The sequence below is a fragment of the Ochotona princeps genome, chromosome 14 (assembly GCF_030435755.1).
Source record: "Ochotona princeps isolate mOchPri1 chromosome 14, mOchPri1.hap1, whole genome shotgun sequence".
In the NCBI taxonomy this organism is placed as follows: Eukaryota; Metazoa; Chordata; class Mammalia; order Lagomorpha; family Ochotonidae; genus Ochotona; species Ochotona princeps.
The window spans coordinates 55,501,372-55,521,575 of NC_080845.1; the positions used below are offsets into that span (position 1 = coordinate 55,501,372).

Below are 20,204 nucleotides of genomic sequence, written 5' to 3' on the forward strand. Positions count from 1 at the left end.
GTGGTTCCTGTGGAAGTCCTTGAACCTATGTTGCACTGCCCTCAGAAAACAAGTGTATGTATTTGCCAGTTGAAAACAACCTTGAAGTTCAGATGTTTTTTTTTAAAAAAAGATTGACCTTTTTTTAAAGGCAGAGTCACACGGAGTGGGAAAGAGGGAGATCTTCCACTTGCTGGTTCATTCCCCAAGTGGCTGCAGCAGGCAGAGCTGAGCTCATGAGGAGCCAGGAGCTTCTTCCGGGTCTCCCACGCAGGTGCAGGGTCCCAAGGCTTTGGGCTGTCCTCAACTGCTTTCCCAGGTCAACAAGCAGGGAGCTGGATGGGAAGTGGAACAGCTGGAATATGAACCACCGCCCATATGGGATCCTCATGGTTACAAGGCAAGGATTTAGCCACTAGACTATCACACTAGGCCCCCACTATCTTGAGTTTTCTGGGGTTTCTTCCTTCCACCCTTGATGACTGTCTCCATGTGTAAGCACCCCACCTGCACTCCCCTGCCTCACCCCAAGCCCATGGGCTGAGGAACAGAGAAAGGCAGCTGTACCAAGAGTCCTTCCTCAAGGTGATCACAGAATCCCTCTGCTACCCTGGAACTTAGTTAGCATTTGGCCTCTGGTGGAGGAGGTCCCAGAGGCCTGGGGAGCGCAGTTGATGCTTGAGTCCTGGCCCAGAAGCTGGGAGAGAATGGAGGATTCTTCCTTGGGTCACAGCCTGGTGGCAGAACCTCCCAGCAGGCATGGCTGCAGACACCTGCTGGGCAGGCCACCCGTTGCCTCTGCCAGCCTCTGTGCCTTGCTGAGGTCAAGTCACCAGGCTGCAGGAGTCTCATGTCCTTTTGTCTTTCCTACAGGCAGCGTTAGTGAATAACATCACCTCGGGGGAGAAGGTCATCCGAGTCCTCCAAGGTAAGTCCTGATCTTCTTCTCCCCCAGGCACCTGCTGTTCTCCGTGGGTGGCATGGTTTTCCAGGTAATACTGCATCAAGGTGGAGGAATCCACCAGGGGGGAGGGGCGTGGGGAGGGGTGGGGGGATTCCCAGAGCCTATGAAACTGTCACATAATGCATAATAATTAATAAAAAAAATTAAAAAAAAAAAAAAAGCAAAAAAAAAAAAAAAACGATGCCTTATTCTTCCTTACCCAGCTGCGCATCCATCAGTGATCTTCCTTACAGGAATGTCACTGAATACATGACAAGCTGTAAACACACACAAGCCTTCAGACCCTCCCATCTGAGTATGTTAAGAAACACAGGGTGGGCATCCCAAATCTGAAAACCCAAGATATGAAATGCTCCAAAAGGAATGTTTTGGGCACTGACTTGGCAGCCCTAACAGAAAATGCCACATCCAACCTAATGGGACAGATTGCAGTCAAAATGCACAAGATTATTAAAAGTGTTCTAGCTGTAGGTAAGTGATAAATGCATTCCATGTGTAGACTTTGGTCCTGAAGTATCTTGTTATTATGTGCAAGTGTTGTGAAACACTTGAGGTAAAAGGGGTCCCCAGTCTGTGTGTGCATATGGTGCACATGTAGGACCTGCTGTGCTTGGGTCGCTCTTGGGTCTTTATTAGACATGTGACACCAGGCAGCACAGTGTCATTCTGTTTCCTTGCTGTGCCTGTGCAGATGGGTAGCTGAGAGCCAGAGGTGAGCCAACCCAGCTGATAGGGAGGCTGCCAGCTCCAGTGACTGATGGCTCGGTTACTGGGCAACCTGCTTGGTTGGGACAGGGCAGGTATCTCTGTTTCCTTGCACCTGTCCAGAAACTACCATCTAGGCCTATCCGTGGTTTACATGCACCTGTGCCGTTCTGCCTGCCTCACCCCAGGAAAACTCTGACCTGCTTTCTGATCTTGTCAGTTACATTATTTTTTTAAAGCTTTAATCTTTATTTCTAAGTTAATTATTTTACAGGCAGAAAGAACAAGCTCTGTGGATTTATTGCCCAACTGCCATATGGCTGGGGGCTGGGCTGAGGTCGAAGCTGGGAACAGGGGACTCAGTCCAGGTCTGCAGGGAAGGCGGCCACCCGGTTACCTGAGACGCCAAATGCTGCTTTATTAGCAGGAAGCTGTCAGGAGCCTGAGGTGGTTGTCAGCCCCAGTCACTTGCATCTGGAAAACAGGTTTTTCAACTATGGAACCACAGCTGCTCCTACTTCTCATTTTTAGTAGTCCTCAAGGGTCTTCAAAAATTCATAAAAAATGTATATTATGAAAAAACAGTGAATTTCAGGGTTTTCTTTTACGCCAAAAAAAAGTTTGTTACCCTGTTTTTCCATGAACTGTTTGCAGCGCCCCGTGTATCTGTGAGTGTATGGAGTAAGGGAACATATCCTCTGTCTTGCCTGGCTTTTCTTAGCACGATGATTTTGAGATTCATCTGTGTTGTATGGTTGCCAGTAGTTCATTGCCTGTCATTATTGAGTGATACCCCATTGTCCATGCTTTGCTTATGGAATCATTTTTTTTACAGTTCAGTTTATTAAAGTATAATTTATATGTAGTGAAGTATAGTTTATAATTTATATGCAATGAAGTATGCTCTTTGCAGTGTACACATCAGTGAATTTTGACCAATGGTTAATCCATGCTTACTGGCAGCAGACAGCAGGTGCCCACTGCTGCAGGGTACTCTCCATGCCATCTGTCCCTGCCCACCTAGGCACCTCCCGTCTGAGGTCTCTGCTGTGGTTTTGTCGTCTCATGGATGCCATGCAGGTGCTTTGAGCTTGGCCCATGTGGCAGTGTCAAGATTTCCTGAACTGCCTGGGTTCTGCTTCATTCTGTTCCCACCCCCTCCCCCCCGCCCCGGAGAGTCTTGCAGTCCCAGGTAGGGAGGACAGTAGCTAGGGCACAGCAGCATCTGGCCAGGGCAGTGTCGGGCCCATGGGTGCCAACATCCCACCACCTTCATCCTAGCCCTTCCTTGTGGCTGCTCCTCTCTGGAAAGCTTTGCTGAGCCAAGTCCTTGGGCCAGCAGGGATGGGGCCGAGGATTTCCTTATAGGAAGCTGTCATCCCTCTGATCAAATGGCTGACTGAGGAGCCAGATGCAGGGCCTGGGGAGTTCTTGGGGTTCTGAACAAATGGCCGGAAGTGGCTGTTGTGTCCTGGGGAGCCCAGCGGCTGACCCTGAGCAGGGTGTCTGGCAGGTGTGGCTGCTCAATGGGCCAGAATTCAAGATCCATGTTTTATGGAGTACAGGGGATGCCTGTGAGCTTGCACAGCCTGGGTTTGGCCTATCTTAAGTACAAACAGGTAAGCAGACACTACTAACACAACTTAAGTTGGAGGACAGATGGAAGGTGCCAGAGCGGCGAGGGTCTGAAGGAGGCCAGGGGCTGTGTTCTCACTCCTGTCCCTGCCCTTTGTGTACCCACATATATGCCAGCCTTGTGTCCACTGGGGCATGACCCACATGGTGATTTGTTCTCTCTTGGTGTAGACCAGTTCAAGACCCTGCAGAGGAACTACGCCAAGCTGCAGCAGGACATCCTCCAGTTCCAGAGAAACCAGAGCAACCTGGAGAGGAAGTTCTCCTATGACCTGTGAGTGAGTCCCCGGCCTGCCGGCCACATTGCCTGCCACACCAGGCTGAGTGCGCACACACACACACCCGGGCAGTTCTCAGCAGGAAATGAATTACCCCTTATGCTGTGAAACTTTATATTAAGATTTTTATAAGGTGCAGGTGCACCCGAGAAGTTAGCAATCCCAAAAGCTTTTTAACATGGATTCCGAGGCTTCTCAGGTTTGGCCTAACTCGGACTGCTGTCAGCCAGGCTCATCTGGTTCCTCTGGTTAAAAGACACTTGGCGTGATGATTCCAGTTTATTGCCAGGTGATAGGACTCTTTCATTTTTATTTATTGGACTGAGGCAGAGATACAGACAGATGGCAGGCAGGCGTCCTCTCCGTGCCGGATCACTCCCCGCTGACCTGCAGCAGCCAGGCTGGTGGCTCAAAGGCAAGAGCCGGAAGTTCCCTCTGACTCTCAGCGTGCATGGCAGGGTGACGTAGGCACGTGAGCTCCATCTACCGTGTCCCCGAGGCTGAATTAACAGGAAGCTGGAGTTGAGAGCCGGGCTCCGGGTCAAACTCAGATGCTGTGGTGCGGGACTTGGCTGTGCTGACATGCTCACCGCTAGAACTAGCAGCCTGCCCTGGCATTTTGTCTGCTTTGAGACTTTCCAGTGTTTTTCCTAATATCTAGTAGTGGGAATGGAGTAGTTTTATAATCAGAATGAAATAGGACACTTTTAAAAGTGAACTAAGCCCAGCGGGAAGATAAGAAAAGCCAATTTACAGCACGAGAGATAGTTTATTTTCCTTCCTTTTTTCCCGTCATAAAACCATGTGCCCAATGCCCAGGGGCTCGGCAAGAAGCGCCCAGTGTGTCCTCAGCCCCATGTGATTCTTCTCTTCCCTCTGAGCCATTCTGTTTAGGCCAGGTCCAAGTCCTAGTGAACATAACTGCAGCCACCTTAAATATATTAAATCATCCGACATCGTAGAAGTTCATGTAGCTACACTGTGTCTGATTGTTCTCACGTGATTATTTTGGATTCCCTCAGTTTGACTTTCCTGGAGGTGTTGCTTGTCACCAAGTATAAATTGCCAGATTTCTTTCTAGAAGGATTTTAGCCAACTCTGCAGTCATCGACAGAGAATAGATTTGCTCACACCACTGCCCTTGGGATCCCCGAGTTACCGTGATTGGTTAAAAACCAGATGTGGTTGAAAACACGAGGGTGCCAGTTGGTAACCAGGAGATAAACAGGCGGAGGCCTGGTGCAGCTAGTCTGTCTGCAGGAAGCAGAATTAGCTGGCAGGCTTGTGCACCCGTTCTCCTGCTGAGCAGGGTGGGGGTGCTGCAGTCCTGCCCTCAGGAGAGCTTCCCCCATCCTTGCCTGGAGAGGTCTTGGGGTCCTATGATCACGATTGTCCTGGCCGGAGCAACTGTGGTGCCAAGGTTGAGCAGCCCTGACTTTGATCCCGTTCAGCGAAAACCAAGTACTGAGTCAGCCTCATTCTCCTCCTCAGTGGGCATGTGGGAAGCATGTGTTTCCTTGTCAGTAACTGAAAGGTAAAAGGTTTGGGCCCGGCTGGAGGTAAGTCCAGGATCCCGGGACATGGCCAGAGAGCCCCGTGGGGGGTGGTGGAAGACAGCTCAGCCGCGGGTTGGGGGCCTGCAAGACACACTTCTCTTTGTCTGAGGTGTGGGAGGTCAGTGAGACTGAGCTCTTCGCGGCTCACGGTGTCTGTGACACCTGCCAAGGCCCTGCACCAGACCCTGGGTGCCTCGTGGGCGATGTTTGTGGTGCTGCTCACAGCTAAAGAGCTCTAGCTGTTCTTCACCTTTGGATTACAGAGCTGTTTTGAGAACCTGGTAAGAGATATGGACACCTTCTAACAGATTTACCAGTGAGTGTAAGCATGAAGTTGGGCACTGGAGTTGAGGAACTTGGGCGCTGAAGGCCCCCGGAGCCTCACTGTGTGCCCTCCTTTAGAAGGCCATATCTGTATCTGGTCTAATTCCTTAAGGAAAGCGGGGCAGAGCGCACACAGCCTGATAGAATGGCCAGTCTCCTGGTGCAGAAGGTGGCGTTTTTTCCTTTGAGTTAGTCGGCACACATCACCACTCCCTCCACCACCTGTGGCAGGCATCACTAAGCAATCCCTGTGTACCAGCGCTCCAGCCTCGCCTTGCATTCATTCTCCCCAAAGCACTCAGGGTCAGCACACAGGATGGACTGCCTGCTGTCTCCTGTCCATGCAACACTGGGAGAGGGAGGTGATACTCAAGCAGTGATGCTCACTGTGCTGCACAGACACATTGTCTTACTGGTGGTCGGTCATCGGTGGCATTGCCTAGAACCCTCGCCAATAACTGAGTCCTGAGTGGGCTCTTTGCGTTAGCTCCAGTTGCAGTGGACACTGTGGCGGTCTGCAGGCTCGGCTTTGTCCTGAGGTCACGAGCCTCCTTGCTGGTGAGTTGGAGCGGGGAAAGCTGAAGCCCCGCCTGCGAGGCTGGGAGGAAGCAGTTCTTTGTCCTTGGTTTTGTCAGGGCCTGGAGCAGGTGACGGCGGTGTTTTCCCTTGGTAGCTGTGGAGGGTCAGGGACAGCACTGGCGCTTGTCAGCTGGGGAGTTCCACACCAAAGCCCGAGCGTCACAACAGAAGGTCTTTGGCAACAACTGAGTGTCCTCTGGTTCAATTCTGTGAGCCAGCGTCCCTGCAGCTAGCACAGTCCCTGCTCCCGTCACATATCCTGTGAGCTGGTGACTTGAAGTGGCCAGCTCCCTGTAACTCTTCAGCTCTGCTGACTTGCCAAAGTGGCTCAGAGATCCAGAAAGCTGTAACTGTGCCAAGTAAGGGTCCTGTTAGGAAGCAAACAGCCTAGCACTAACCAGATGATGGAGACTTCTAAGGCAGCGGCTGGGATAACAGGCACTTACCCTGCAGCACATCCGCGTGTTGGCAGCCAGGAAGCTTGGGGACCAGATGCTATGCTTGGGTTTCCTCCTAAGATTGAGTCAGTGGTCGGCCATGTGACTGCACTCAACCTCTCATTCCTCTCCTCTCCCTGGAGTAGGCGGGGGTGAGTTTCTAACCCTCCAGTCCTGTGGCTGGTCCTTCTGACAGGCAATCCTTAGGCCCTCCCCCAGGGGATCCTCTTATTAGCATGAGCTCAGGCCTGCTCTCCAGGGGCTTCTGAACAGCACTAGAGCACCTCTCTCTCAGGAAATCCTGCAGGTATGAGGAGCTGTGTGCTGCTAGCAAGGGACAGAGACCAGACATAGCTGCTGTTGAGAGGCAGAGGCAGGCTTCTATCCCGTTCGCTCCTGACACATCCCCAGTGGCTTTGGGTTCTACTGGGCCCGAACCAGGAGCTGGGAACCAGGAACTCGGTCACTGGAGTCATCACTGCTGCCTCCCAGCACTAGCAGGAAGCTGGGGTCAGGGCTGGAGGTGGTTGAGAGCCTCCCGTGTGGGACATGGGCATCGCCTTGGGCTAGACTGGCAGATCCAACACCTGCTTGCTCCCAGAGGATGTTTGTTTTTTTCCCTACAGATTAATTTTTTATTTTCTTAAGAAATTATGTATTTTTATTGGAAAAGCAGCGTTACAAACAGAGGAGGATAGATCTTCACCCCCTGTTTCATCCAGGGAGCTGGAGCAGTCAGTGGAGCAGCCAGAACACGCGTTGGTGCCCAAATGGGGTGTCGACACTGTAGGCTGAAGCTTGGGCGGCCGTGTCACTGCATTGGCCCCTGACTCTACAGATGATTTTTTTAAAATGCCTTTATTCCTGATGGGTCAGGATCACTTTTGAACAGAATGACAGATGTTTAGTGAGTTTCAAATACCGGTCTTTCAGTTTTTTGTCATGTACTAGTTGAGAATTCAGGTTGCCAAGCACCACTTCAGATAAGGACTGGGCTGGCCGGTGCAGCATCTGTCCTGGCTCTGGAGTTCCCTGCCCAGTAGGGCTGCACTTGGTCCACAGACACAGCTGTAACCATCTGTCCTCCCTGTCTTTGTCTCACCCAAGGAGCCAGTGCATCAGTCAGATGAAAGAGGTCAAGGAACAGTGTGAAGAACGCCTTGAAGAAGTCACTAGGAAGGGGAATGAAGCCGTGGCTGCCAGTGACAAGAAAGAGCAGAGTCAGCAGGTAACTGAGGGTTTCCAGAAGGTTCTCCTTGCTCCGCATTTAGCTCCTTTGATCTGCGGTCTGATTTGCCGTCCCCTCTGCTGCCCTGTGGGATTGGTGTCCTGAGATGGAACAGAGAGCCAAAAGCTGGTCTGGGATGGCCATGTCCCAGCAAGGTGGGCCGGCCTGCAGTCCCTGGCCCTGAGCTCAGGATTCTACAGGAATCCTTTTGCTTGATGCTCAGAGCTCCTGGGGGGCCTGTTTTAAGACTGTGGAGGCCCATGGAGCTGGGCTTCCAAGGTGCCACCTGCTGCCAGGAGACCACATCTGTCTAAGATGTGCTGTTTGGCGTGCCTCACACATCGTGGGGTTCACTCATCCGAAGTTTGTGACTGCTGACTACAGTGGTTGGAACTGGGCCTGTCACAAGCCAGGATCCAGGGGCTTTTCTGGGTCTCCCATGTGGGTACAGGGACTGGATCAGAAGTGGAGCAGCCAGGACTTGAACTGGTTCGCATATGGGATGCCGGCACAGCTGGTTTTGGCTTTAGTCCTGCATCACAGTGCCAGTTCTTCTCCCCTTTTCAGTTTACTCTTGAGTTGTAACAGTTCTTCATATATTGTACATATGTCAGATAAATTGAATATGTGATTTATAGAATTCTTTCTCCAGTTTTGTGGGTAGTCTTTTCACTTGCTTGATGATGTTGAGTGGAAACACAGAAGTTGCACGTTCTCATGGTCTGCTTTGGCTTTTTCCTTTATTGCTTTTTCTTGCCATCCTATCAATTTGGAAATGCTTTGCCCGACCCAAGATCCTGGAGCTTTGTTGTTATTAGCTCTTACATGGAGGCTTATCATCTGCTTTAAGTTAATTTTGTATGTGGTGTGAGGTAAGGTGCCGATTTCATCTCTTCTTTATGGATATCAAGTTGTATGCAACACATTTGTTGAAAACAAAGGTTACCCCTTCCCTGCTGAATTGTTTTGGTGTCTTTGTAAACAGTTGGTGGACTGTGTGTGTTTCTGGACTCTCTTAAACCTACTTTGTTGATCTGCTTTTTTGAAGTTTTGTTTATTTGAAAATCAGTTGCTAAGGAGAAGAGAGACTGGGTAGAGATGATCCCACCTGCTGGTTCACTCTTCACATGGCTCAATGGCCAGCACCCCAGGTTGGATCCAGGAGCTGTGACTATCTGCGTCCCGTGTGGGTGGCAGGGACCCAGCTCCTTGAGCTCTCCCTGCTGCCTCCCGGGGTCTGCATTAGGAAGTCCAACCCAGGCACTGACTGGCATGCAGGTGTCTTAACTAGCATCCTAACCACTCAGCTAGCATTTAACCCAGTACCCAATTAGCCAAGGCCAGAATGCTTTTTAAATTTCTCTTGAAATTTTTGCTTTGCTTTGACCTATTTTATGTTGTAAAGGTGTGACTCTCCACATACTTACGGATTAACCAGCTGTCATGTTGATCGATTCCTGGTTAAACCCCATTGTGGTGTGAGATCAGGCATTGCGTGATGTCTTTCGGTGAAGTGTGATTGATGGTGCGGGCGAGAGTCTGTCCTTGTGGAGACTGTCCCGGTCCTGTTGGGGTGTGAGGGAGTCTGTAGATACCCAGTATTGATGGCATTGAAGTTGGCCACATGCTTACAGATCTTTTGTCCCCTTCTAGAGAGCGTTGATGTCCCTAGCTGTAGTTGGCGCTTTGGCTTGTCCTTGCAGGTCAAGTTTTTGTTTCACTTTGTTAAGATTTATGTATTTGAAAAAGTTAGAGGCGTAGAGATGAAGAAAGGGATCTTCCATTCACTGGTTCTCTTCCCAAGTGGTCACTGCAGCTGGGACTGGGCTGGTCAGGAGCCAGGAGCTTCCTCCAGGTCCCCAGGGAGCACAGATAGAGATCTTACACCGGCTAGCTCACTCCCCCAAAGAGCCACAGCAGCCCGGGAGCCTGAAACTGCATTCAGGTGCTGTGTGGGTGTCTCAAGTATCTCGGGCCGTGGCTTAACCCACTGTACCACAATGTGGGACCCTAAAAACAGTTCATCTGGGGGGCCCAGCATTGTGGCACAGCAAGTTAACACGCTGCCCGCAACTTCTGCCCCGTGTTACAGTGCTGGTTCCAGACTTGATCCACTTCCCAATGAGCTGCTTGTTCATGTGTCCTCGAGACTAGCAGATGACCGCCCAGTGCTTGAGCCCCTGTGGCTTGGCTGTTGCAGCTACATAGGGAATGAGCTAGTGAGTGACAGATACCTCTTAGTCTCTACCTTTCTGATAAACAGCTTGTCTTTTTGGAAAGCTGAAGCCTCCATCATTGTGCGACGCCTGCCTTTATCCCTGGTAAATGAACTCTGCTCCTTCTGCAGTTATTACAGCTATTTCTGCCTCTCTTCACAAGTGCTAAATCTTTTTCCACCTGTTTACTTTTAATCCACACCTTTCTAATTTAAAGTGGATTTCTTGTAGAAACATATGATTAGGCCTTTTTTTTATTTTTAAAGATTTATTTTTAACAGAAAGGCAGATTAACAGAGAGAAGGAGAGACCATAGATAAAGACCTTCCATCCTCTGGTTCACTCCTCAAAAGGCTGCAGTGGTTGGGGCTGAGCTGATCCGAAGCCAGGAGCCTCAGGCCTCTCTGGGTTTCCCGGGGTTCCAGGGCGTTGGGACATTTGCCACTGCTTTCCCAGGTCACGAGCAGGGAGCTGGATGGCAAATGGAGTGGCTGGGATGCTAACCAGCACCCGTATGGGATGCTGGCTCTTGAAGTTGAGCCATCTCACTGGTCCCAGATCTTGCTCGATCCATTCTGACAATCCCTGGCTTACGATTGGTGCATTTCCATCATTGAAAGAGTGGTTTGTTGTTGTTCAAACTATCGATGGAACTGGACTCACAAACAGTATTTTTATTGTTTTTCATTTTTTTGCCCTGTTCTTTGTTGTGTTTTTGTCTTCTGCACTTTATGCCTGTGTTAGCTTTAATGGAGTGTTTTATGTGATTCTGTCCTGTCTTGATTCTTGGCTTATCAATTATGTGTAATTTTTCTTTTATTTTTCCTCAGTAATTGTGTAAGTCTGCAATATGCCTTTTTTCTCTTTTGTATGCCCTATCTGGGAGCTCCTCAGTGGCTTCATCCTGCAGCTGTAAGGTTAATGTGATCTTTTGTTGAGTTTGGAGGGAAGCGTTATGTTGCCTCTCCCTGTGGTCTCTCAGATCTGCATGCTTTTTTGTCGCTGGGAGCCTTCAGTCTCTGGTGTTTTGCTGGAGTTTTCTGGGACACCTGTGCCCCTCTGAGGTCCAGGAGGCTGCTGAGGACACACGCTGTGTGTTTGCGAGGGGAGATGTTCTCTCTGACCTGCCTTCAGTCTGTGGGAATGCGTACCAGGAGCCACAGCTTTGGGTGCCGCCGGGATCTGCACTTCCCACCACTTGGCATCTGAGGCCACGCTCTGTCTCCCTCTTGGGTGATCCTGGTATTCCTCTGGGGGCTCAGGGTGCAGATCCTTAAGGTGTGGGCAGACTCAGTTCTTGCTCCACGTGTCCTTGTCTCAAGTGGTCCACTTCCCAGCTGCTTCCTCCCTAGTGGCGTGCCCTCCTCGTTCGGGGGAGCTTGATCTGTCCTGTGGCTTCTCAGGCTGGCCTTCCTTCTCCAGTGTTTAGTCCTGTGGGTTCCTCTGCCCCCCACTGTCTCCTTGGGGAAGACAAAGACTCCTGCTAGTAGTCTTCCCTGTGCTGAGTTGAAACTCACCAGGCTTTTCGTCCCTGGTTGTGGTCTGCATTCATCCTCCTGGGCCTCCTGCTGCAGTCTTGAGCATTTCAGCAGCTCTTCCTCGCCTGTGTGATGCCTGCCTCCCTCCAGTGGACTCCACGGAGTTTCGGGCACCTTGCCCAGCAACTCTGTTCTTGCAGCTCTCCACTGCACTGGCTCCTGTCCCTAAGCACACTCAGTCCTTTCCGCACGCTCAGCTATACCAGCCTTCCGCGATCAGGCATCTTAGCAATCTCTCTGTCTCTTTTTTTTAATGGCGTCAGTAGCCACATCTGAGCCAGGCTGAAGCCAGGAGCCTTTTTTATTGTGGGAGTAGAGGCGTTAAAGATTTATAAGAAAGGCAGAGTTACAGAAAGAAGGAGAGATAAAGATCTTCCATCCACTGGTTCACTCCCCAAATGGCTGCAATGGCAGGAGGTGGGGCAAACCAGAGCCAGTAGCCAGAAACTTTCTGGGTCTCCCACATGGGCACAGGGTCTCAAGGCTTTGGGCAGTCCTCTACTGCTTTTCCAGGCCACAAGCAGGGAGCTGAATGGGAAGCAGAGCAACCGGGACATGAACCAGTGCCCATATGGGTTCCCATGCTTGCAAGGGGAGGAATGGCCAAGTGAGCCATCACACTGGGCCCAAGTCTGCAATATATTTCTATAAGTAATCTGTGCCCACTTTCTGATAACACCAAAACACTTCAGGGGTCATGCCTAGGAGCCCTGTGGTGACATGCTAATCCACATTTTTAACTGATATCCCCTGTGTCATTGCTGTCATTTTTGTCACTTGTATGTAGACATAATGAAATGGATATGGATGTGTTATATATGATAATCTCTAAAACTTGGCTGCTCCCTTTCTGGTCTGCTAAGGCACCTGGGAAGGCAGCAGGAGATGGGCCTTGGTAGGTCAACCAGGCAGGCAGCACAGATGGAGCTCTTGGCTCCTGCCCTGGCTGATGTGGCTGTATGGGGAGGGAACCACTGGATCTCTGCTTGCTTGCTGGTTGGTCCTGATCTGGGGATCTGGTCTGTGCTCCCAGCAGGAGGCACTAGGAGTCTCCATCCTGGCCCTGGGTGTTGAGTGTGGCATCCCTGTCTCTGGGTTGGGCATCTGTCTCCTAGAAGCCAGGTGCATTGTGTGTTGTGGTTGCTGCTTGTGTCACAGCATTTTCTGGCTTGGCCTGTTGATAACTGATGAGATTTTCAGGATGGTGAGTTTATGGACTACTGTCTGTCCTGTAACCACAGAACACGCTTCGTGTGGCTTTAGGCAGCCACGTGTCACAGAGGCCTGTGGAGGTTCCCAGGTGTGCCTGAGGGAAGGGGCCTTGGTCTGTGGTCATGCTGAGTGGCCTGAGGGTGGCCGATCAGTGGTCTGTGGTTTGCGTGGCAAGTCCTGGTCTCCTTTCTCCTGGGCAGGACAGAGCCTCCTTGCTCATATCTGCTGAGGGCGCTCCCTGGTGGCCAGGGATACCCTCTGCCTGGGTCCTGAGGCCAGTGCCTCATGGTCAGACACCACCTGGGTGCCCAGTGGAGGTCCTTGGAAGGTTTGTGGTCACAGAGAGCCCCCTGGGCCATTGTGTGCTCTTGTTTCAGCTGCAGCCCCAGGAAGCAGGCCCACCCCCAGGAGAGGGACAGCCTGGAAAGGAGAAGGCACCCAGTGCCCAAGAGGCCCGCCCCCCAGCTCCCAGCACAGCTGTGGTCTTAGAGATGAAGAGAATACAAGAGAAAGGTGAGTGGAGCTGTGTGCTCAGGTCCGCAGAGCCAGCCGTGAGTGTGTGTGTGTGTGTGTGTGTGTGTGTGTGTGTGTGTGTAAGTAGTGGCAGCCCATGTGCTGCAGGCTGAGCAGGTGCCAGAGGGCATTTGAAAGTTAATGAAAGCGGTTGGCCTGGTGGCACTCATCCTCAGCCTGAATCATGTGTCCCAGGAGTGCAGTCTTGAGTCTTGGCTGCCGCACTTCCAAACCAGCTCCCTGCTGATTCACCTGGGAAGGCGGCATATGTGCTTGGGAAGGCCCAGGTGCTTGGGCCTCTGCACCCACTTGGGAGACCCAGATATTAGCTCTAAACTCCTGGCTTTTGCCTGACCTAGTCCTGACCATTGTGGCCATTCGGGGAGTGAATCAGCTAATGCAAAAATTTGTCCTTCTTTCCCTTCTTCCTTCTGTCACTCTGCCTTTTGCTTTTCTTTTTAAAAAAGATTCATTTAACTTGAGTTACACAGAGAGAGATCTTCCATCTAATGGTTCACTCCCCAAATCGATGCAACTGCCAGAGCTGAGCCCACCTAAATTCAGAAGCCAGGAGCTTCTTTCCAGTCTCCCATGTGGGTGCAGGAGCCAAGCTTGTGGGCCATCCTCTGGTGCTTTCCCAGGCTGTTAGCAGGGAGCTGTATTGAGAAGTGGAGCAGCCAGGCCTTGAACCAGTGCCCTTGTGGGGTGCCAGTGCTGTAGGCAGAGGATTAGCGTGATTTGCCACCATGCTGCCACAAGCTTATGAAATAAAGTGAATTTTTTTAATTTTGGGGAAAAATGGAATTAAAAGTGTGCATTTATTTTTACAATTTGCAGATAGTTTTTTTTTTAATACATTTTTTACACACAAAAATTTTCTTTGCTTCACAATAAACTCACATGACCACAACAGCCAGGTGTGGGCCAGGTCGAAGCCAGGAGTTGCATCCAGGTGTCCTGCCTGGACAGCACGGCCCTCAAGCACTTGGGCCCCCAGCTCTTGCTGCTCCCCAGGCACATGGGCAGGAAGCTGTTTTGGAAGCAGAAAAGTGAGGACTGAAACCAGGCTCTCCACTGGGACACATGAGCATCCTGGCAGCCGAGCCCGCTGCACACACAAAGGTGTGGATTCGGTTTCCCATGTCTGCACAGCACCTGCTCCGAGGGCAGAGCACATTATGGAGCTGCTTGGGGAGCCTGGAATTGAGGCTGCCAGGCAGCAGGTGCCATCTGGAATTTTGGCTGCCTGGCTACTTTGCTGACTCACCCTGTCCTTGTTGAGCCCTGGCCTTTGGTGGCTGTGCATAAGTGAAGTATTGGGGTGCCATGCCCTCACACCCAGCGGGATGGGGAACCAGACCCCTCTGTGTGCTGCTGCATGAGCACGATCACAGTCTACGTACTCCTCGGGGCTCTGGAGACAAGCTGGGAAACCCTGCCCACGGCCCCCCAAGTCCCCGGAACTGAGTGACGTGAGCCACAGTCATATGTGTTGCTGGTGAGGTGACAGCTGTGTGTGTTTTCTGTACAGAGAGCAGTGTCATCCAGGTGGTCAGCCGGGAGGAGCCCCCAGATGGCCTGAACCTGCCACAGGAGCCTGAGCAAGAAAAGGTGCCAGACCCCCAGGCTGTGGATGGCCAGGGCGCCAGGGGAGCCGGAGGACCTGGCCCGAGCCCACAGGTGCCCCCAGCCCAGTTGGGGAGCCAGGAGCGTGAAGAGTCCGAGGTGCCCGAGCGGGACCAGCTCGTCATCCGTGATGGGCAGGAGGAGCAGGATGCTGCCGGGATAGGTGGGTGAGAGCTGCTTTCTGGCAGGCCAGGCCGCTCAGCTGCTTGCTGACACCGGCTGGAGCCGCTGTAGCTCGCCAGACAGGCACGGGCTGCTGGCTGTGCCTTGTTATCGTGTGGAGGTGGACTGGAGGGGCAGTGGCATGCTTGAGCGCCAAGTGATTTGGAGGTGTCACCAGTGGGGAGCTGGGGCCTCTGCCTGGACAGGTCCTGTGGATGTCGCTGCCTGTCTGTGTCCCCGCTGCTCAGACAGTGCCTAGGGAAGGAGGGAGTGATGGAGTTGGTGAGGTCACCCCATATTGCACCCCAAGGAAAAGGCTCCTGTGAATTGCACCTTTCTAGTGTGGCTGAGGTTTATAAAAGTGTGGGGATGTGAGACCAGCAATATGTTCTGGGATGTATTTCTGTCCCTTAAAATTGAGGGAAGTGAGTGCCATGCCTAAGCAGGGCATCGTGGGACAGAGGATGCCTGTGTGCCTACAGAATAGTCCTGCTTCTAGGTCAGCCGGATGTCCCCTGCCAGGGCTGCTTTGAGCACCATGTGCCCGTGTTCCAGTGGGAGCCTTAGATTTTGTCAGCACCCTGTCCTCCCCTGCCCATCCAAGCGTCCCTGCTCAGGGTCCTGGGAAGATGCTTTTGTGAGGTTAACACTCAGTTGGCTGGGAGGTGTGGCCACTGCATGCAACTGAAGACACTGCCAGGCCAGGTCTGGCTGCTGTGCCAGTCCTGCATGAAGCACAGAGCTGGCACCATCGGGGCTGTGCTGTTGTCTCCCAGCTCAGGCAGTGACGGCAGGAGGAAGGAAGCTGGTACCCCAGACCTGCTTTCTCAGCATGGTTTTGCTGAGCTGCCCAAGGGTCCAGGTAAAATGGGCATGCAATCCCATGGCACAGGCCTGTCAGATGCGTCTCTGCTGGCCCTCACCTCCCAGGAGTGGTGTGGGGACAGGTGTCTGCTTTTGTTTGTATCCCAGATGGTTTTATTCCACAGAAACAACTGTTTGGTCACTGTCCTGCGACAGGAGGTGCCGTCGCTCCCTGATGCTGTGACGCCTGCGTGCCCTTCGCCTTATGTGGCTGTCTTTACAGGGCTGGGGTTTGGCTTTAGTTTGTCCACACCCTCGCAGCCTCAGGCCGTGGGCCGTGGTGTTCGTGGACATGGAGTTGGAGGGCTGTGCGGGGCTGGGGGTGGTTCCCAGGAAGCAGACCTGGCTGGAGAGGGCGGCTGGGCCCTGCCTGTTGGAGGTCACTGCTGTTCCCATGTGACACAGCTGCTGCTTCCTGTGCTGATCTCAACAGGGGGAAGCCAGCAAAATGCAGATGATGAGTACAACGTGGAGGAAGACGAGGAGAAATCTGAAACAGACAAGCAGGCCACTGTGGCCGAGAGTGACAAAGGCTTACATGGTAATCACACTCTGTGTGCGTGTTTGGGGGGCGGGGGACCCTTTCATGTCCCCTTGGTCTTTGCCATGGTAATAACGAGGTGTATGTGTGTGGCTTTGTGCCATGGTTATAACGAGGTGTGTGTGTTGGGGAGGCCCTTCTGTGTGCCCCTGGCTTTGGGCTCTGGGTCTCAGCAGTAACAGTGAGTCATCTGTCCTGTCAGAGGACCAGGCTGTCCTTCACAAGCCTGTGGAGAGAGGGGCCGGGGGGAGCTCAGGGCACCCCAAGCGCACAGAATACCCTGGCCAGCGCTTAGTCCCTCTGCTTCCCACATGACCAAGCCCTAATCCCTGCATTTCGTATTAATGCTACTGTTATTTTGAGTTTTTTTTTTTTTTAATTACAAAGTCAGATATACTGAGAGGAGGAGAGACAGAGAGGAAGTGGAGCTGCCGGGATTAGAACCAGCAGCCATATGGGATCAAGGCAAGGACCTTAGCCACTAGGCCACGCTGAATTTTAAACAGTCATTTTTAAAGTTTTATTTGTTTGGCAGGAAGAAATGTTAAGAGAGGTCTTCCATCTGCTGATTTGATCCCCAGATGCCTGAAACAGCCTGGGCTGGGCCAGGCTCACGCCAGGACCCAGGGACTCATGCAGGGGGCAGGGGCCCAAGTGTTTGAGTCCTGATCGGCTTCCTCCCGGGAGACGTACTTGTGGGAAGCTGGATTGGAAGCAGGGGCAGAACTTGAACTAGGGCTCCGTGATGCAGGGTGCACAGTCCCCCAGTACCCGCCCCAATTGTGAGCTTTTGAGGAGCAGCCAGCTCTTAGGGGATGTGTCGGATGCTTAGGTAGTTGAGCTGTGCCCTGCTTCACTTGGGATGCTGAGTGGCCGGTTGTGCTCCTGGCGGGCAAGCGCTCCATCAAGGCAGAGCCTCCCAGGTGTCCCCAGCACAGGGGTTCCTTGTCGCACTGCCCTGTTTGGTAGCCATCTAAAGGGTCTGTTGTGGCGTGGCTTGCCCATCACTCGTGAACTGTACCTCAGTGGGGATTTGAACTTTGGTCACCCTGTAGATCTGTCACTCTGCTTTAAGAAAAATGTTTGCTCATTTTAATATCACTGTCAACTCACTTGACTATCAGAACTGTAAAAATATTTACTTGAAAAGCAGAGTTACTGAGGGGGAGGGAAGGGAGAGAAATCTTCCATCCAGTGGTTCCTTTCTGAAGTGGCTTTTTTTCCCCTAAAGATTTATTTGTGTGCTCGCTTCAGCAGCACATATACTAAAATTGGAATGATACAGAGAAGATTAGCATGGCCCCTGTGCAAGGATGACACGCAAATCCGTGAAGCATTCCATATTTAAAAAAAAGATTTGTTTATGTTTATTGCAAAGTCAGGTATATAGAGAGGAGGAGAGACAGAGAGGAAGATCTATATGCCGATTCACTCCCCAAGTGGCTGCAACTGAGTCAATCTGCAGCTAGGAGTCTCTTCTGGGTCTCCCACATGGGTGCAGGGTCCCAAGGCTTTGGGCCGTCCTCGACTGCTTTCCTAGGCCACAAGCCACAAGCAGAAAGTTGGATGGGAAAGATCCCATATGGGATCCTGAACGTACAAGGTGAGGACTTCAGCTGCTAGGCTGCCGCACCGGGCCTCCTCCTCAAGTGGCTTTAACAGTTGAGCTGAGCCAGGCCAAAACCAGGAGCCTGGAACTCCAGTGTCTCCCATAAGGTGACAGAGGCCCAAGCACTTGGCTGCCTTCGGTGCTGTTCCCAGACACACTGACAGAGAGCTCAAATGGAGGGAAGCAGCTGGTACTTCCCTCCGGAGCACTTGTGGGATGCTGGCGCCACAGGTGGCTGCTCAGCCTGCAGTGCTACAGCCCCGGTACCTCAAGAGCACTTTATATGTTAGCAAGGTTGCCCTTCATCTGAGATTTAAGTTGCAAATACTTTCTTCCAGTTGGTCTTGGTTTTGCACTTGTCATTCTTCTGCTATGCAAAAATTTCAAAAATGAGTCTTATTTTTGGATTGTTTGCACATCCTGAGTCACAGGTGGAAAGAACTCACCTATGAGTTTCGTTGCAGCAGGCCTCCTAGTGCTTCTGGTGGTCTCTGATCAGTAAAACCCAAGTTAGAAGGCCACACAGTCCACCTGCCAGCCCCCGGAGACCCCATCCCCATCCTGGCTGCCCTCGCCCGGCTGCAAGTACTGGTCTTGCCACTGAAGTAGGCATCTTCTGACCTTTCTTTGGATTAGTCACCAGTACAGACATGCCTAGAGGTCACAATTTTATCTCCATGTTTTATGAATTCTTTTTTTTTTTTTGCTAAGTGTTTCTATCTGCTGGTTTACTGCACAGATGTCTAAGATGGCTCGGGCTGGCCTGGAGCTGAAGCTGGGAGGCACGATCACCACCCAGGTCCCCCACATGGAGTATGGACCCAGCTACTTGAGCCATCACTGTTGCCTCCCAGGATGCACAGCTGTGCTTAGGGCTTGGGCACTCCGATGTGGGACATGGATGTCTGACCTGTAGTCCAAGTGAGTCTAGTTTATAGCTGTCCCTCAATGCCTGCAGCTTACAGTCTGTTCAAGCAATCAGCTGTGCAGCCTGCCCTCGACTGTATGGGTCTGCAGTTTTGTCATGTGTCCTGTTTTCTGCTAATTCATAGCTGCCTGCAAGCACCAGGTCAGACTAGGGTCAGGGCCAAGTGCTTGGTAAGGGAAGAGAGCCACAGGATGTGTTGCTGCCTCTGGTTCTGTGATGTAACCAGCAGCTGAGGCCCAGTGCCTGGATCCATTTCTCTTTCCTGCATTGACTGATCTGTGCCCTCAGAGTGGGAGAAATGCTTAGTTCTCTAATCACTTTCTTGGTGAATTATTGCTGCATCAGCCTCTGAAGGGGCTCACCGTGGAAATGATACTTAGGGATTTAGATGTATCAGATTGGCTTTACTGGATTGCACGGATTCATTATCAATTTCTAATCTGAACTGTCCCATCATCTTCTCTGGCCAGAGGGATTTTCCTGTGTTTCTCTGGTGCCTCTTCTGCGGTTGTTGCTTCACTGTCGGCAGTTTGGCTGTGTGAGGCTCTGCCCAGGAAGGAGACCTGACAGATCTGTGTGGGGTGCATAGGACACAGTGGGCTGCGGGAGTAGTCAGTTCACCCCTACTGCTTCAGGGCTCAGCCTCTTCACTGTCCTGGGCTTCTCCTGCTCTCAGGCCTATCAGCTCCCTACGCGTCCTCTGGCACTTGTGTTTTCTAGATGCTTCTAACACTTGGGAAGCGGTCTGGCTTACCTTTTACCACCTGGAGTTTGAAGGTGTATAAGATACCTAGTTTTGTTGTGAATGTCCATGATTTGAGAGCTTTAGAATGTCTTTGTCCATCTTTCCAGAATCCTCTGCTTTTCATATGATGCATGTGCTGTTTTTTCAGTTGTGTGGTGCACGGTGTGGACAAAGCACCACCTGGTTGACTTAGCACCATCTGCAGTCACAGTGACAGGAGGTGCCGCCTTTACCTAACACTCAGCGTCCATGTCACTGGATCCATTTGCTTCCCTGCTGAATCAGACTGGACCACACCGGACCCTGTAGCAGGTTAATCTGTCTGAGAAATGCTGTTTCCCTGTTTGAGTCTTTCTTGGAGGGAAGCAGATCTCATTCTGTTCCCTTCTCACCCGGTTTTCCGTACTTTCCCATTTCTGCCTTTTTACCGACTTCAGAATGCTCCTGTAGAGCTTGTAGTGCACACACCCGCCCTTCTGCTGCGCCGCCTCTGCTCTGTCACATCTGAGTTTCTAATTTGTGTTGCTCATGAGCTTGTTTTATACTTTGTAGCCTTTAGCTGTGA

At 51.7% G+C, this 20,204-nt stretch overlaps 1 protein-coding gene and 1 non-coding gene across 2 annotated transcripts in view; both read left to right on the forward strand.

Moving 5' to 3' along the window:
• Window positions 1-20,204, forward strand: part of GOLM1 (golgi membrane protein 1) — a 42,938-nt gene that overhangs the window by 20,309 nt on the left and 2,425 nt on the right. Inside the window, exons 3-8 of the mRNA XM_004581250.3 lie at window positions 853-907; window positions 3,455-3,557; window positions 7,565-7,685; window positions 13,029-13,164; window positions 14,696-14,953; window positions 16,250-16,357. Coding sequence (XP_004581307.2) covers window positions 853-907; window positions 3,455-3,557; window positions 7,565-7,685; window positions 13,029-13,164; window positions 14,696-14,953; window positions 16,250-16,357 — 781 coding nt within the window. The remainder of the gene's footprint in view (window positions 1-852; window positions 908-3,454; window positions 3,558-7,564; window positions 7,686-13,028; window positions 13,165-14,695; window positions 14,954-16,249; window positions 16,358-20,204) is intronic.
• On the forward strand, window positions 17,599-17,705 carry LOC118759980 (U6 spliceosomal RNA). The gene has a single exon (XR_004996504.2). It is a non-coding gene; the product is annotated as a U6 spliceosomal RNA (small nuclear RNA).